Source organism: Thermobia domestica, chromosome 1 (assembly GCF_964235325.1).
Source record: "Thermobia domestica chromosome 1, izTheDome1.hap1.1, whole genome shotgun sequence".
Lineage (NCBI taxonomy): Eukaryota > Metazoa > Arthropoda > Insecta > Zygentoma > Lepismatidae > Thermobia > Thermobia domestica.
Window position 1 is genome coordinate 235,059,602 of NC_137454.1, and position 19,372 is coordinate 235,078,973.

General features: G+C 34.8%; 2 protein-coding genes across 3 annotated transcripts in view; one reads left to right on the forward strand and one right to left on the reverse strand.

Annotated features, from left to right (window-relative positions):
- The window catches only part of LOC145694677 (uncharacterized), a 347,807-nt gene that overhangs the window by 53,895 nt on the left and 274,540 nt on the right, over window positions 1–19,372 (reverse strand). The window lies entirely within an intron of this gene.
- On the forward strand, window positions 11,784–13,504 carry LOC145667161 (uncharacterized protein F54H12.2-like). Its single transcript, XM_081734898.1, has 2 exons — window positions 11,784–12,613; window positions 13,287–13,504. The coding sequence occupies exon 1, from the start codon at window positions 11,829–11,831 to the stop codon at window positions 12,609–12,611; it is 783 nt and encodes a 260-aa protein (XP_081591024.1). The 5' UTR covers window positions 11,784–11,828; the 3' UTR covers window positions 12,612–12,613; window positions 13,287–13,504.

The following is a 19,372-nucleotide window of genomic DNA, read 5'->3' on the forward strand; positions in this document are numbered from 1 at the left end:
CTCTGGAACGTAAAAATGAAATGATAAGGTCGGTTTTCCGGGGACAGTCAATAGCATCTTTTCGTTAAGTTGTAAAGGAAGCAGGGAATTTGTGGTCGCTAAAATTAATGACAAGTATATAGAAAAAAAAGACGTGATTTGAACACGGGACCTCATGCACCAGAGGTAAACACTCTACCACTGAGGCACTGAAGTTAATTTCATAATTTTCTAATGTTAATAAGAGTGAAATCTAACGTTAAATACACATACACAAGTCAACGAACTGAGAGAGTTTCTGTATCTGCAATGTCTACTTGCAAAGAGCAGAAAAATAAGATAACAGAACATGTTTTGTATTTCAATGTTGTTCTTCAGCTGTCGCGTCAACATTATCTTAGGTCATGGTTTCAGACAACACGAAGCAAAGATATGTATGTGTGTGTGTGTTTTAGGTAATATTAAAACAGTGTTTGAGATCTAAACTTGACAAAACTAGTGTTGCTTATACATCTCGGATGCCGTTACCTATGTACACATGATGTTGATTGATTTTTGAGTTTAACGTTCCGTTCAGCAGCGAGGCTATATGCACCACAAAGTTCACACGGCAAGAGTTAGGATCGAACCAGGGACCCCAATCACAGAAGGTGAACGCTTTACCACTGAGCCACAGCACCCCGCGATTTCATCATGGGGCACAAATCTTCAAGTTAAAACAATTGTCTATTCTCAAATAAGAGAACATTTCTCCATTTCTTTAAGTTGATCTAGGAAGTTGAACTTTATACAGTTTTCTCCATATTATAGTCTAAGCTGTATGTGATATTACTTTAAAAGGACGAAAGTAGTTAAAATATTCCCTATTATTATCATCATTTCTTCTAAAATGCTCAGATTCCCGTCATAGAATTCGTATACTAGCTATGTACACAGGCGTACATTAAGAAATTTTTTGTTGGGAGAGGTCCAAGCTTTGGGCGACGGGGCTCAAACACTACAAGCCTCTGTGTAGTATTGAATGCGTATTATTTTGCACTCGAAAAGACAATAAGTACTTGTAAAATACTTTCATCTATATTGTCATAGCGTCCCTTACAGCAGCGAGGCTATATGAGACGTGGACACTAATTCACCAAGGACCCCTATCGCATCACAAGTGAACGTTTTATCAATGATTCACCGAGGCCCCCTAGTACTTGTAAAAATTCTTTCATCTATATTGTCATAGCGTCCCTTTCAGCATCGAGGCTATATGAGACGTGGACACTAAATCACCAAGGTCCCCTATCGCATCACAAGTGAACGCTTTACCATTGATTCACCGAGTCCCCCTTAGTTCAAAGTACAGTACTCATGTAATAATATTATCTAACATAAAGTTTACTTGTCGAGGGGCTCCCTGGGGTAATATTCATACACGTAAAATATTTTAAAATAAACAACATTAGTACCGATTCCATAGTTTTCGAAGGTGCTGTATTCAAATAAAGACACTTTGAAAATAGTAACATGACATCTAAGGGGTAAAAAAAGTGGTGAGCTCACGGGGTCTCCCTATGGGGTAATATTCATAAACGTAAAATATTTTAAAATAAACAATATTAGTACCGATTCCATAGTTTTCGAAGGTGTTGTATTCAATAAAGACACTTTGAAAATAGTAACATGACATCTAAGGGGTAAAAAGTGATGAGCTCACGGGGGGTGATATTCATACACGTAAAAATAATTTAAAATAAACAGTATTAGTTTCGATTCCATAGTTTTCGAAGATGTTGTATTCAATAAAGACACTTTGAAATCAGTAACGTGACATCTAAGGGGTAAAAAGTGTTGAGCTCCCGGGGGTGATATTCATACACGTAAAATAAACAACATTAGTATCGATTCTATAGTTTTCGAAAGTGATTTCGCGTTCACTAAAATTAACGATAAAATTCTAAATCAGAATAAGTATAAAAGGCCGTGTAATCTACATATCTTCATTAGTCAATACATTTGAAAGAGATTGTGAGCATACATTTGTTTCACTCCTCATCCCATGGAATAGGAAGAAAAGTTAAAAATATTTAAAAGGTATGATGAGAGATTATTTCATTGACATCATAAAGTTCTGTCTTATATAGTATATATTTATATATCTAATATATATTGATTTATAAGTAACAAAATTCATTTCTTTTTTATTTTAGGTTGCATACAAATAAAGATAAGTGTAATCCTTTTCCCTATTCCCGTTGATATTATTATTATTATTCCTTTTTAATTACTTATATATCACATTTTACTTACTCGTATATTCTTTTAAACGCTTATATATCCTTTCAAAATATTTATATACATATATATATTCCATTTAAATAAGATTTATATATCCTATTATATATCATATTCATATACCGTTTACACATATTGCATTACGTATATATACATCTGAGGAAGAAAAATGGCAAAAGAGAGTACGCAAGATTTACTGAAGGAGATTACGGTCTTCATTAATGACATTGAAGAAGAAGAAGAAGAAGAGGTAGTGGGCGTAAATAACGAAACGCAAGTTCTTTTAAGTGAAATAAATGCCATAATTGGGATAGAAGAAGAAGAAGAAGAAGAAATGCAAGAAGAAGAAGAAGAAGAAGAAGAAGACGCAAAAGAAGAAATGGAAATAGATCATCATGAAAAAATGCAAGAAGAAGAAGAAGACGGAGAAGAACAAATGAAAATAGAAGAAGCAGCAACAGAAGAAGAAGAAGAAGAAAGAGAAACTATTGAAATTCAAATTCCAGTAGAAAAAGAAGAAGAATATGATGAAGAAGAACTATTACAAATATTGAACAGTGCTAGCAATAGAACGATAACAGAAGAAGCATCAGACCGTATTAAAGAAATTATAAAGTGGTTACAAGAAGGAACAGAAGAAGACGTCGAAGAAAGGAGAAATGAAGAAGAAGAGCTGCTAAATTTCACGTTTTCCCAAATAATAGGAGAGGATTACAATAAGGAAGAGATGAAGATAGAAGAAGAAGATGATAAGTTTTACACGAATGAACTAGAAAATTGGATTAAAAATTTGTTTCCCGACCCCAGAAAAGAAGAAGAAGAAGAAGTAATATATCCCTCAATTATGGAAATATTAGCAGAGGCTAGTGCAGAACACGAAGAAATGGAAGTCGATTTAGACGGCATAGAAAAAAGAATGGACGAATTGCTAGCCGTATTTCAAGCACAACGAAATTCAAATATACAAGTAGGATTCGGAAATAACAACCGTAATGATGGACACAATAGATTTCATATAATAGAAGAACGAAGAAGACAATACAGACGATACAATATGGAGGGTAGAATGCTACGATTCCGTCTAGCCCCCGTGCGTGCAGATGAAAACCCTTTTACGGCAATTGAAGTAAGTCTACGGGCACTAATAGATTATTTGCTACGTAATGTGGACCAGCATGATTACGTAGGAATAACAATCACAAACGAGAGAGAAGGACATCGTCCATTTTGGTTGTCATTCAGAGAAGCAAGAAATCTTTCAGCAGAAGTTCTATGGATAAGTTATGAGAAAGTACTGCAAAGTAATGCGGCTTTTCTTATAAACGAAGATTGCATCGTGAATTTTCATCATGTACGCATGCCGAGAGGACAAGGTCGTTTGAAACAACATATTATGAATACCGAGGAATACGTAAAGGCAAAACGTGGTATTGTTACAATTAAGAATAAAGGTACAAGGTGTTTAGCACATGCAATCGTAGTTGCCATAGGACTGAAAAAATACAAGGGAAGAAATCAAGCTGAATACAGAAGATATGTAAATCAATATAAATATATAATTGAAAAAGAAGCAGAAGACCTATGTGAATCTGCTGATGTAGATCTTAGTCATGGTGGTGGAATTCCTGAAATTCGTAAATTTCAGGAATATTTAAAGGATTATAAAATTACAGTGTATAGGGGCTTTTCAGGCAGTGATGTCATGTTTGAAGCACCACCAAGTGATAACGAGAGAACTGCTTTAAATTTACTGTTTATAGATAATCACTTCAACGTCATTGAAAGCTTGACATCATGTTTTAGCTGTAAATTTTATTGCGAAAGTTGTCATAAGAAATATGAAAAAAAGCATGAACATTTGAAACATTGTACAGCTGTATGTTTTCGTTGTCATCAGAAGCCTCCATGTGATTTTAAAGAAACCCATATTACTTGCAATGATTGTAATCGAGAATTTTATGGCCAGTCATGCTATGACTATCACAAGTCAGCGCCGTATCAAAATGGAAAGCCTTTATGTTCCATTGTGAAATGTTGTGCCCAGTGTTTGAAAATTTATGTAATGAAAGAAAAACGTTCTCACGTATGTGGAGAAACTTATTGCAATATTTGCTATGCTATTGTACCACCCAATCATGAATGTTACATGAAAGTGAATGAAAGAAGAAAATCGAAAAAAGCCAATGAAAAAATCATCATGGAGAAGAAATCTATGATTCTGTTTTATGATATTGAATGCACACAAGATACGAAAATAGAAGATGAGGACGCAAACATATATGAACATATACCTAATGTCTTGGTTAGTCAACATGTATGTTACCAATGTTATGAAGATAACAACATCAAGAACGATTGTGTCATTTGTGGAAAGCGAGAAAATATTTTTGACGGAGAAAATGTAATAGAAGATTTTCTAAATCATCTTCAACAACGTCGACCAAACATTAAATCAGTAATCTGTGTTGCCCATAACTCAAAGGGATATGACGCACATTTCATCATTAAGACCATGGTTGAGAAGATGAATTGGACTCCAGAAGTAATCATGAATGGAGCAAAAATTCTCTCTCTTAAAATAGGAAACGTAACCTTCATCGATTCACTAAGCTTTCTTCCTATGCCCTTAAGTAAATTAAGTGGTGCATTTGGGCTTCAATCGTGCAAAGGATATTTCCCACACTTCTTTAATCGACGTGAGAACCAAACCTATGAAGGGCCGCTTCCAGACATTAAATATTATGGAGCAGATACTATGAAAGTAGACGAAAGACGCAAGTTTCTCCAATGGTATACCGAACATCAAAACGACACCTTTAAAATGAAAGAAGAACTCATCAAATATTGTGTACAGGATGTTGAAGTATTACGTCAAGCATGTATTTCCTTTATGAATACATTTGAATCTGAAACAAATGTAAATCCCTTACTGGAATGCATTACAATCGCCAGTGCATGTAATTTGGTATATCGTAGAAATTTCTTAAAGGAAAATACGATTGGTATCATACCAAAGAACGGGTATCGATGGAGAGATGTCCAGTCAATTGAAGCAGTACAATGGATAGCTTGGGAAGAAAAAACAAGAAACATCCAAATTACCAATGCTGCTCGTAGTAAGGAAAAACGAATAGCATCAATGAAAGTAGATGGTGTATGGACAGATCCCAATACAGGAAGAATACACGTGTGGGAATATGAGGGCGATTTTACACATGGCTGTATCTACTGCTACCCTAACGACAGAGATAAACCCATCTATAACAATGATACCGATACCATGGAATTTCGATATGAAGCAACAAAGAAGAAAATCCAAAAATTAAAAGATTTTGGCTGTGAAGTGCATGAAATATGGGGTTGTGAATTTAAAAAACAATTGGCAGGAAATGAAGAGATGAAGAAGTATGTTAGTAATCATCCGTATACAAAGAAAACACCATTAAATCCTCGTGACGCTTTTTATGGAGGACGTGTGAATGCCATACGTTTGTATCATAAAGCACAAGAATCTGAAGGAGAGACCATAAATTACAAAGATGTTATTTCCTTGTACCCATTTATCTCTAAGACTAAGAAGTTTCCAATTCGTCACCCTACTATCTACCTGCCTGGAGATTCAAATATTCCCACCATTGAAGAAGTAGAAGGATTAGTTAAGCTCAGTATTTTGCCTCCAAAACAACTGTTTCATCCTGTACTCCCTTATAAATCAAATGATAGATTGATGTTTCCACTCTGCCGTACATGTTGTGATGAATTAAACCAAGCACCTTGTAATCACAACGATGAAGACCGAGTGCTACATGGAACATGGGTAGCAGATGAAGTAAGAAAGGCATTAGAAAAAGGATACAAAATAATAGATATTCATGAAATATGGGCATATGACGTTGTTCAATATGATGAAAAAACAAAAAGTGGCGGCTTATTTGCAGAATACATAAACACCTTCCTGAAAGCAAAAACAGAAGCTAGTGGATGGCCATCATGGTGTGAAACAGATGAATTAAAGAAGAAGTACATTCAGCAATTTTATGAAAAGGAAGGAATACGTCTAGATGAGAACAAAATTAAACATAATCCAGCACTTAGAAGTTTAGCTAAATTAATGCTAAATTCATTTTGGGGAAAATTTGGTCAACGTGAGAACATGGGTCATGTCAGCATTATTAATGAACCCAAGGAATTATATGAAAAATTAACATCTCATGATATAGATGTTCATCAAATATTCCCAGTAAATGATGACATGTTATATGTATATTGGCAATACACCGATGACGTTCCTGTTTCACTACCAACAGTAAATGTTGTCATAGCCGCATACACAACAGCACAAGCAAGATTAGAATTGTACAAATATTTAGATCAACTACAAGAAAGAGTATTATATTTTGATACTGATTCCGTCATTTATACGCAAAAACCTGGTGAAAGTACAATTCCAACTGGTGACTTTTTAGGCGATTTAACAAATGAAGTCCTCGAATATGGTAAAGAAGCCTATATTTCAGAATATGTATCGGCGGGCCCGAAGAATTACAGCTTACGTATTTTTGATCCCAGCACGAAGAAGGAGTTTCAAGTATGCAAGATACGAGGCTTTTCATTAAACTATGAATCTTCAAAACACCTAAATTTTGATGTAATGAAGAAAATGATAGTAGATAATGAAGAGGATGCAGAAGAAGAGGAAGAATCTCGTCCTACTGAAGTAAAAATTACCAATGAGAAAAAAATTTGCCGCAGGAAAGACCATACTATCGTCAGCATGCCCGAAACAAAAATTTATAAGATAAATTATATTAAACGACGTAGAATACCAAATTCATATGATACTCTTCCATATGGCTACACTACTTCCAACAAAAGAAGAAGAGAAATGTAATAAGGCCCTTTATAAATATACGTATGAAGAAAGAATAATCATACTCTTTAACATGGACACGACGTGGAAACATCCCTTTTCATGTATTGTTGCCGGACCAAGTGGATGTGGAAAAACTTCCTTTGTAATACGTTTCCTGTCCAATTTATCACGTATGGTTAATACATCGTTTCGTCATATTTATTGGTACTATGCAGAATGGCAAAATGCATACAGAGAAATTTCGACAAAAGTACAATTTATTGAAGGATTACCTCGAACAAAAGACTTTTTACCTGAAACTGGACCACATCTTATTATTATTGATGATCAAATGTGTGAAGTGAACCGCAATATAGTTGATTTCTTTACAAAGGGTTCTCATCATAGAAATCTTAGTGTACTATTTATTACACAAAACATATTTCATCAGGGAAAAGGAAGCAGAGATATGAGTTTGAATTGTTCTTATATCGTATTATTTAAAAATCCAAGAGATAAATCACAAATTAAACATTTGAGTTATCAATTAACTCCTGAGAATTCAAAATTTCTTCAAGAAAGTTTCAACGACGCAACAAAGTTACCATATGGATATTTCTTTATTGATTTAAAACAGGATACGCCAGATGAACTTCGTTTTCAAACAAATATCTTTCCTGATGATATTTATCATTACGTTTATGTTCCATCGAAATAGAAGAAGAAGATATGTTTATAATGATTGTTTTAAACTGTGTTTCTTCATTCTGACAATATGTCTCCAAGAGTAAAACACGGAGATCTTCTTCGTACGCTGAGCAAAGCAAATCCTAAATTACGTAAAGCTATACTGGCCAATGCAGACTCTTCAGTGATTCGAAGTATTTGTGAATGTTGTTATAATGTATTAAAAGGGAATGTACCTCTTACAAAGACACAGAAAGCAAGATTAAAGCGATACAAGAGGACGCTTCGATATCTTGTGAAGAAAGGAAACTCCATCCAAAAGAAGAAGAAGCATTTATTAGTACAGCAGCAGGGTGGATTCCTACCGGCATTATTAGCTCCTATTTTAACTGGTGCATTATCAAGTTTACTATTCCGTTAGTACAATGGAACACGCAAAGAAGATGATTTTAGTTCCACCTGAAGTTCTGAATCGTATACAAACACCAACATCATCATCATCATCAGCCCTGGAGAAACGTGAATCTAATTTGGATCAAGAAATGCAAGAGATTTTACAGTTATCATCGCTTAGTGATGAAGAAAAGTGGAATCAGTATAACAATATTCTTCAAAAATATTTACATTTAATACGAAAACAAGAAGAACCTGTGACACTTTCAATTACGTCAACTAAATCAGAGAAGCCTGAAGTAGAAGAAGAAATATTATTATCTATACCCAAAATGTTTCGTAAAAGAGCTGAATTACTACTACATAGAATGAAACATGATGATAATATCACGTGGGATAATAAAGGAACTGTTTACATCAGAGGTGATAAACTAGAAGGATCTCACATTGTAGATTTAATTTCTGATGTGTCGCGACCCCGGAAACACACAAATCCACCGGGATGGGAGAAATTTTGTAATTATTTATCTTATAATAACACACCTCAAGAACTTATTGGAAATCCAAAACGTTTGTCATATATTTTACGACGAACTAAAGCATCACCAACAGCATCATCGTCAAGGGAAAAAATACCTCTGAAATCGTTTGCAGAAGACGACGAAGAAGAAGAAGAAGAAGAAGAAAAGGAAAAAGTAATATCTCCTATAAGGAAAAGGAAACGTGCCTGTAAACGTCCAGTATGGTCAAGGTGGAAACCGTAAACAAACAGTTAAGCAAGATTTACTACAACCCTTCACATCCTGCCTCGTTTTCAACTGTTAAAAAATTGTGGATAGCTACAAAAAAGAAAATTCCTATACATTGTATAAGAAGATGGTTACTGCAACAAACAACATATACGTTACACAAACCTGTACGTCGTCGTTTTAAAAGAGATTTCTATGTAGTGAATAACATTGATGATGAGTGGGAAAGTGATATTAATGATCTTCAATCTCTTCATAAATTTAATGATGGATATCGTTATATTCTGACAGTGATAGATGTGTTCAGTCGATATGCATGGGCTGTGCCATTAAAATCTAAAAGTACAAATGATGTCTTAAAAGCATTGCAAATTGTGTTCAAAGACAGAAAACCAATTACATTTCGAACAGATAAAGGAAGTGAGTTTACTAATAAAACAATACAGAAGTACTTAGTGCACAACAAAATAAAACATATTACAACTAAAAATCCTGATATAAAAGCTAGTATTGTAGAACGTTTTAACAGAACTTTAAAAGAAAAAATGTGGAAGTATTTTACAAAGTATCAAACGTATAATTATTTAAATGTATTACCTCTTCTTGTGAAATCATACAATGAAGGTTATCATTCAAGTATAAAGATGTCACCTGCAAATGTTTCTCAAAATAACCTATTACAAGTATGGCATAATCAATATGATAATAAAATAAAGAAGACGAAGAAAAAGAATCCAAATTTCTCAAAACATCTTAAGATTGGTGATACAGTACGAATTAGTAAAACTAAACGTACATTTGATAAAGGATATATGCAAAATTGGACTTGGGAAATATTTAAAGTGAAGAAGATAATACCAAGAGATCCACCTGTTTATGAAATTGAAGATTTAAACAAGGAACCACTGGATGGATTATTTTACAGAGAGGAATTACAACCTGTGACGTTATCAAAGACATTTTACATAGATAAAATCATACGTACAAGAAGAAAAGGCAGCAGAAAAGAATATCTTGTTCATTGGAAAGGATATCCTTCTTCTTTCGATTCCTGGATACCTGCATCATCCGTAAAGAAGATCGAGAAGTACAATGGAACCTGATGGAGATTTTTACGTTACGCTTCCCAGTAATAGTTCTATGGAATATTTTCCTGACAACACCTTAACATCATACACTACGAAACTTCATCAAAGAATGGAATTCCATGAAAAGTGGGAAGTGGCTATTGTTGAAATTCATTATCCTCATTCAATATTAAATATTAATGACGAAAATAATAAAATTTTTTACAAACCTGCAAAAAGTGATGAATGGAAATTTATAACTATTCCTGTACGTTATTACACTGACATATCAGAATTGATAAAGATAATAAATACGTACAACAGATTCACAAATTTACATATTTCTTATACTCGTGAGAGTAATACCTGTTTTATACGACGTCTTCATAAAGACATAGATGTAGACGTTGCATTATCACCAAGTGTTAGTGCGATTTTGGGGTTTGATCCAAGCGTTGATTTAAAGGATATGCAACAAGGCCAAAGCATTCCAAATTTACGTTTAGGACTTCCATCTACAATGTATGTGTATTGTGATATAATTCAATCTGTATTTGTTGGAGATACAGTAGCACCATTATTACGTATCATAAATATGAATCCTGTGAATCATACATTTGGAAGTAGTGTTATAGAAATTTTTAATCCTCCACATTATGTGCCTATAGAGAAGATGCATTTTGAACACATCAAAATAGATATAAGAGATAGTACAGGCTCTCCACTGGCATTCACTTTCGGAACTGTATGCGTTAAACTACATTTTCGACCAGTGCGTCAACATCGACAAATATGAATAATCCATATTTACAATATTATCAAAAACAAGCTCTTTCTGGAACTGGAAACGTTTATGTTGGCTCCCCTTATCAAGTTGGACATGGTATTGGAAGTTTCCTTGGAGGATTATTTCGTTCTGTCATGCCACTAGTAAAACAAGGAGCTAAAACAGTAGGAAAGGAATTATTAAAATCTGGAGCAAACGTTATTACTGATGTCATCATCGACAATCAACCTATTAACGAATCCTTTCATCAACGAATGGGTGAAGCGAGATCCGTCTTGCAAGACAAAGCAAAAAATAAACTGAAATCTATGCTAGGATCTGGATATCAACGAAGGAAAAGAAGAATTACACATCATTCCATCTTTAACCCTTCACCATTACACATCATCAAGCGCAAGAAGAAGAAGGAGAAGGGCAAGAGGAAACGTACACAGAAAACAAAGAAAAATCAGTCTTATAAGAAGAGGAAGTTATCACACGATATCTTTGATTAAATCATCACCATTATGGCTTTCTTACATCATCAATCCTGCGAGTGTGTAAAAAGTGAACTAGATATTTTTTCTACAAAACCAACGCAAACCAGTATATTGGATAATCATGTTGTTACATACAAACCAATCAGTTCACTAGCTGATAATGCTCCTATAGAGTTTGTCATCCCAGGAACAAGTGATGAATACATAGATCTACCACATACTCTTCTTTACATCGAAGCTCAAATCGTTAAGCCTGATGGATCAGCATTTGGTGAAAGTGATAAAGCTGTGGCTCCTATTAATGACTTTTAAAATTCTATGTTCAGTGAAGTGGAAGTGTATTTAAATAACAAACTGATTTCATTTCCATCTCATAATCATCCATATCGATCATACATTGAAAAACTGTTAAATTATGATGATTCTGCTAAAAATACTCATCTTCAATGTGCATTCTGGTTTCAAGATACTGCTGGACATATGGATGCAACATCTAGTGGTAATAAAGGATTTCAACAACGTTATGAATTAACAAAAAAAAGTGCAAAATTCGACATGCTTGGACATCTTCATTGTGATATTTTTAATCAAGATAAATTTTTAATCCAAGGAGTAGAATTACGTCTCAAGTTAATTCCTGCAAAGCCAAACTTTTGTCTCATCGCTAGTGATGCGTCTGTTGAGGCTAAAGTGAACATTTTAGACGCTGCTTTACATATTAAAAAGATTAATGTTAGTCCTACAATAAAACTAGCCCATAACAAGCTTCTACAATCAACAACAGCCAAATATCCTCTCACAAGAGTGCAAATGAAGTCATTCGTCATTCCAAAGGATCTTCAATCAAAAACAATTGATAATTTATTTATGGGAGTATTACCAACTCGAGTGATTGTGGCGTTTACACAAAATGATGCCTATACAGGAACAATAACTTCAAATCCATTTCATTTCAAACATTTTGACATCAATTTCTTCTCTCTATACATTGATGGAAAACCTGTACCTTCAAAACCATTACAACCAATTTTCGAAAACAACCTCTATGTTTCCTCATATCATACCTTATTCTGTGGATCAGGCATTCACTTTTCCAATCATGGCAACAATATTCCTCGCCTTGACTTTCCTCAAGGATACACTATCTTTGTTTTCGACATTACTCAAGATGGAGAAGCCAGCGCTGTGCAGCATTGGAATCTTATACGGCATGGGTGTGTTCGTCTGGAAGTTCATTTTACGAAGCCTCTACCAGCACCTATCTCCTGCATTGTGTATGGAGAATTCCAATCTCTCTTAGAAGTGGATCATCAGAGGAACATCATCATGGATTTTTAAAGGTACGTTATTTAAATATCATATCATATATGTACATGTCTGCATTTTTATACATGATGTCCTCTACACTAGATTTATTGAATGCTTTGCAAACAAATTCTTTATTTCACAATCATTTCGTTGGCGTATATGCAGCCAATGAATTACCAGCACATGTTCCACTACCTGCAGCTATCATCATAAATACAGATCCCTCGAACAAACTTGGCACACACTGGATTTCCGTATATATTCATACTGATGGCCGTGCCCACTACTTCGATACATTTGGATTTCCTCCATATGTAATGCATCATATTCAATTTCTACGTAGAAATTCCACTTCTTATACATTTAATAATAAACAAATTCAAAGTGTAAAATCATCCTTATGTGGGCATTATTCATATCTTTTCCTATGCTTCAAAGCTAAAGGAAAGTCCTTAAATGAATTTCATTACACTTTCTCATCAACTCCAGAAAAAAATGATCGTCGTTTGCTGTATTTACTTTTACAGGTAATCATGTCTTCATTCTTCTTCTTCGTTTGTTTTGATTACTTTCTTTTCATATTATTGAAGGTAGCCATTTCTTCTTCTTCTTTATTATAATGTGTTTGTATGTATTATTATTTGTTCATGATTATAGATAAAATAAATTTTAAGTTTGTTTTTCAATTTTTTTTTTTCATTTCAGAGAGTAAAAGATCGTCATCGTGTGTATGGACATCATCTTCAATGTACAGATTGACTTGTATCTACGTTTCATCATCAACATCAACAGCAGTAGTATCATCAGTGAACAGTATATGGCAGTTGTGAAGTTATCATCATCCACGGACAGTGGAAACAAAATCTAACGTTCTTTTAAAATATACTATACTTACCGGCGTTTTAATTGTGTAAATAGTTTCATCAACAATAAACACTTTGTATTATTTTTTCTCTTTGAAAACAAATGTTTTATTTCTTATTTTCTCCGTTTCCTAATAAATAAATATGTTTTATGATCAGTTATGTAATTAAATACACATATCATAAAACATATTTTTAAGTCATTGAATTAAAGAATTTCATAGTGATTTAAAAAAAAGATTCTAAAACTGATTTTTAATTCAATGATGTAATCATATAGCTACATAATAATAATAATGAATTCAAATACTTAATCAGTTATTCTTTCGTAAATTAAATCAAGTATGTGAATTCAATATTATTATTATTATTATGATAGGACTTTTGTTTTTAAAATTTTAATATTAATTATTATTTTAATTCCTTTTTTAAAATTAAAAAAAGTCCTATCATACTTAAGACAAAGTTGTATAATAATAATAATTTCAAATACTAATTTTTATTTTAACATTCATTTCAAGAATTTGAATTCATTATGATTATTATTATTATTATTATACGTATCACTTATAATATACGAGGAAAAAATATGTTAGGATTTTTTTCTTATAAAAAATTTTAAAATCCTAACATATTGAGGTGTATGAAACGAACACAAAACACACACACAAATAAAACATTTCACTTTCCACTATATATATATTTTTATTACATTTGATATTACGTTGTTTCGTATACATGAAAAAAAAACAAATCAATTTCTCCTTCTTTTATGAAGAGTCGTTCACTTCATTGATACCCTCCGAAGGTTGAGTTTCGGTTTCCCCCCACCATGGCTGTGTCGATACACTATCAAATAAATCAGCCATTATTGAATCTATAAGTTTTTGTTTGCAAAATACTTTCATTTCCAATTTTAAACGTTCACCATCAATGTTCACATCACTGTTCTTATCATGAGAGACACTTGGAAAACTAATGTTCATACCATTAATAATACTCTGTTCATCTACACAGGTATGGATTCCGGCAAGTCCTCTGCATGTAAGACACTGTAATTGTACATGATTACGAATAGTATCTGTACACAAGTCAAAATATTCACGTAGCACAACACTACAAACTTTACTGTTTTTCACAGCATGTTCAATACACGGTAATATTTCCAAGAAATAAAGCCAATCACTTGAAGATAAGTACACAGTGTTTCGAGGAGCATGAAGTGTTCCTTTCTTCTCTAACATCACTAATTTTTCACCCATTAGTTTTCGTACCACCAGTTCGTTTTTTCGACCAAGAGATTTTATAAATGTAATTTCCACTTGAGAATTTAAATAGTCCGTAACAAATGGGATTAAATGTACAAGTTTCTCCCACTCTGCCAAATTTAACTCCACTCCAAACACAAGTCCTTTGCCAACACGAATCACTGGTTCAAATGTATCACTATCCAGTCCAATTGGTACTCCAATCTCCAAATCTCGTATTTTTGTAAAGGGTACCATTGATGGCTTATTAAGCTTATCTAATAAACTCATTGACGATGACATCTTTAAATTTTTGACGTTTCTTCCTTTGCAACAGCTGCTAACAGAATGATCTACACAAGCACATACGTTCCGCTTACGCTCTTCGCAGGAGGGGTGAGGGGTTTGGGGATTCAAATTATTAACCAATAAACGACAAGAACACGAAAATTCATGTTTTATCTTGTTTTCTACATCTAGCAGGTGTCCAAGACTATGAGCATAGCAACAGCAAACCAGCATTTTCCCACGGGGCTTCTGTGGTAACCGTAAAAGGCTATGAACATAGCAACTAAAGAGGAGTAGGGGGTAACGGGGATTCAAATAAACCAAAATTTTTCCACGCGCTTCTGTACTACCCGTAAAAGGCTATGAACATAGCAACTAAAGGCTTGTCGAAACTTGCCTACCAATTCCAGGAAAACAGGATCAAATTTCGCTGACTCAGCCGTGCCAAGTGGGGTACATCTACTGACGTCAACATAGGAGTTCAGCGTGTTAAATCAAGTGTCTCCCAGGTATTTTAAAATTATTTATTAGGTATATAAACACTGTGCAAAATTTGGAACTGGTGTATGGAAGTGAAGTATTTTGGCTGAATTTGTCACTATCTGTTAGAAGTGGTGACCGCCATTTTAATAATGTAATTAACACGTTATATGTGATACCTCAGTTATTTATGGATCGCTTTTCTTCATTAATAGCTCATTTTAAAGGTAATGAAATTAACAATATAACACGTTATCTAAGTGTTTCGTCTAAATCTAACAAGGGAACCTTCCGAAAATGATAGTTGCAGGGAAAGATGTGGCCTATGCCAATTGAAAGAGTTGTAGCAGACATGTTCAGTCCCAAAAAATTAGCTGCCCATAGCAATAGGTTCAAGAAATATAAGGGGTGGAAGTTCGGGAAACAGCAAGGTTGGACAAGGGGGGAAAAGTGCAAGTTCCGCAAAAAAGGTGGGCACGGCAAAATGCAATGATGACAAGTACTGTATAGAAAGAGACTTGCCACAATAGGGAACAAAACAAATGAAGGCCACCAGTGAGGTTAACAATGTTGCCAACTGCAATGAAAAGTACATATTTTTCAAAGAGCACTATATGAAATGAGTGCAATATTCAGTGTCAACCTGTAATGTAGAACATAAGATATGACGTGTATAATCAGTGGTACAATATAACAAAAGACAATAGAAAAAAGAGAAGTACGAAAAATACGGAAAAGACGGAGTTGGCCATAATGCGCTACATTTGATCACGAGCTGTGCATATTAGAATGAACTAAACAAGAAGCACCAACTATGCAGGGACCCGACGTACCTAGAGCCGAAAAGAAAAACGAGTTTTAAAGTTGCAACACTGGCCATGAACATCCAGACAAGTCTAATATAGTTAGGTCACTCGCTTCACAAAAAGAAAATTCCGGCAACAGGCATCACTCGGAATGCATCAATGCTAGAGTGATTGAGGCATTGTCAAGTCGGGGAACATGAAATGGTTGGGTTGAGCCAACAACCGATAATAGAAGTAGTGAACATTATGTCATGGTTGGATCGTATGTGGGAATATACAGGGTGTCCCAGCAAGCTTTGTGACCTGCAAGATTTGTGAAACGAACAAAAATGTGACGGATCCAGTTGTGCAGGAATGCACCAATGTCAGGGGGTGATAAAGTCTGTGAGAAGCAAGTGCCCCCAGGATCCCCATCATAAGGCTCGAGGTGTCAACCGCAACATTTCAAATGGGAAAAGGGGGTGGATGATATTTCTCTGGATAGATGCAACACGGCCTTTAAGAAACATTTGCTATATGAAGCACGGGTTTCAAAATGGCCGCCAAAATGCACGTTGTTCTTGTCTCCGAGCAGATATTTTTGGCGGCCATTTTGAAATCCCATATAGTAAATATTTCTGATATGCGTTGTTGCATATTCCAAGATTTATCGAAAGAAATATAACTCGGAAAGAAATATATATTTGAAATTTTGAAGTTGGCCCCTGGGACACTATGATGGGCAACTTGGGGGTACTTGCGTCTCACAGAAGTTTGTCGCTCGCTGACATGGGTACATTCCTGCACAACTGGATGTGTCACATTTTTTTTCGCTTTGAAACTATTTCAGTCGCAGAGTTAGGTGGGACACTCTGTATATATCATATAGGCGGTGATAGTACTGCAGACAGCAGCACACAGCAGATCAAGCCATTGATTATGTTTGCTTTCTACAGGTGTGGATATGTGATAGAAAGACCACCAAAGGTTCCGACACGTCTAGAGTACTGTTTCGAGACATTCACAGGCGATCATTCTACCATGTGTGACGGATTGGCAGTATTCCGCTGTGCTCACTGCAAATGTATCTTCTGTTTAGACCATTGTCTCATCGAACAATTGCACGTACCATGTTGACGGGCATGTACAAATGGTGCGAAGGCTAATGCCTGTAGCCGGAATTTTCTTTTTGTGAAGCGAGTGGCCTAACTATATTAGAATTGTCTGGATGTTCATGGCCAGTGTTGCCAACTTTGGTACTCGTTTTTCTTTTCGACTCTAGGTACGTCGGTTTCCTGCATAGTTGGTGCTTTCTTGTTTTGTTCATTCTAATATGCACAGCTCGTGATCAAATGTGGCGCATTATGGCCAACTTCGTCTTCTATTTTTCGTACTTCTGTTTTTTTCTATTTTCTTTTGTTATATTGTACCACTGATTATACACGTCATATCTTATGTTCTACATTACAGGTTGACACTGAATATTGCACTCACTTCATATAGTGCTCTTTGAAAAACATGCACTTTTCATTGCAGTTGGCAACACTGTTAACCCCACTGGTGGCCTTCATTTGTTTTGTTCCCTATTGTGGCAAGTCTCTTTCTATTCATCACTTGTCAGCATTGTATTTTGCCGTGTCCTCCTTTTTTTTCGGAATTTGCACTTTCCCCCCTTGTCCAACCTTGCTGTTTCCCGAACTTCCACCCCTTATATTTCTTGAACTTATTGCTATGGGCAGCTATTTTTTTGGGAATGAACATCTCTCTTACATCTCTTTCAATTGGCATAGGTTACATCTTTCCCTGCAACTATCATTTTCGGAAGGTTCCCTTGTAAGGGTTTCGGAGTTATGTATTTTTCTTCAATAAATACTCATTAATTTATTAAATTCTTAAATAACTCCGAAACGGTTAATTTTAGAGGAAATATTTTGGTAACTTGTTTTATTGCAAATTTAATTTCCTTTAAAATGAGTCAAGTTTGAAGAAAACCGGTCCATAAATAACGGAGATATGGCTTATTTTTTGAATCGAGCCGTCCGCCATTTTGATGACGTCATCACACGAGTTCTGGACATTGGATCGAGTGTCTTCAGGCGGTTTTCTGTTCTTTGGTATACATATAAGAACTGTGTAAAATTGCAGACTGGTAGCCGGAAGTGAAATATTTTTACGCTTACTCCACGCACTAATAGAGATATGAAGACGAGGAAAGAACATTATTGTGTCCTTGAAGAACCGGGTAATAAATTTCTCAGCTATGTCTCTTTGACAGTTTCAGCATCAGCAAAGAATACTGCTAATTCCATCTGCCGGGAATTACAAGAAAATAATGTGAACCTATGAGATATGGTAGCTATCGGCTGCGATGGTACTAATACTAATGTTGGGTTGATTAGTGTGCTTGAAAACCATTTAGGGAGGTCCTTGCAGTGATGCATACGTTTATTGCACATCATTGAACTACTACTTCGTCATTTACCGAAAGAAATCGATTATGTATCTACTGGTACTTTGGCTGGTCCTATTGGTAGATTATTGGTGAATTGAGAGACGAATCCAGTGTGCAGCGTCGGAAAGATTTCTTCAGAACTCCCTACATACCTAAGCGTGCGTCATCTCAGTTATGATCAAAGATATTTGTATGAAATATGTCAATCTGTCATAAGAGAAGACTGTGATAAAAAACCTAGCAGATAAGAAACCTAGGAAACTTGCGCATACTCGCTGGTTAACAATGGCTTGCAGACTTTTGAGTCTATGTATATATACGCCACATTCTTGAGAGAAGCTTTAAACTCTCGTAAAGTTCGTAGTAAAAGTGTATGCACCAGTGTGGTTCAGCATAAAACTGAAACCTCTTGCCAAATACGGAGCTAAACATTTGTTCTTGACCATAAGACTTTCGTGATGTTTGCAAGAACCATACAAAACTTTTGTCAATAAAGTAATTTCCAGAAATGCATTCAATGCGAATTCTGAAAATATTCTTATTGCCATGATTGCCATAGATCAGCTACGCGAATCCTTCTGCCGATAAAATCCTCAAATCCAGAAAACAATGTAAACGTTGTGAAACTCGTTCCTTCCAAGTACCAGTGTTAAACTTCGAGGCTAGTAATTACACA

Coding starts and splice junctions, on each gene's coding strand:
- LOC145667161 (XM_081734898.1), top strand. CDS start 11,829: ATGCTTGGACATCTTCATTGTGATATTTTTAATCAAGATAAATTTTTA.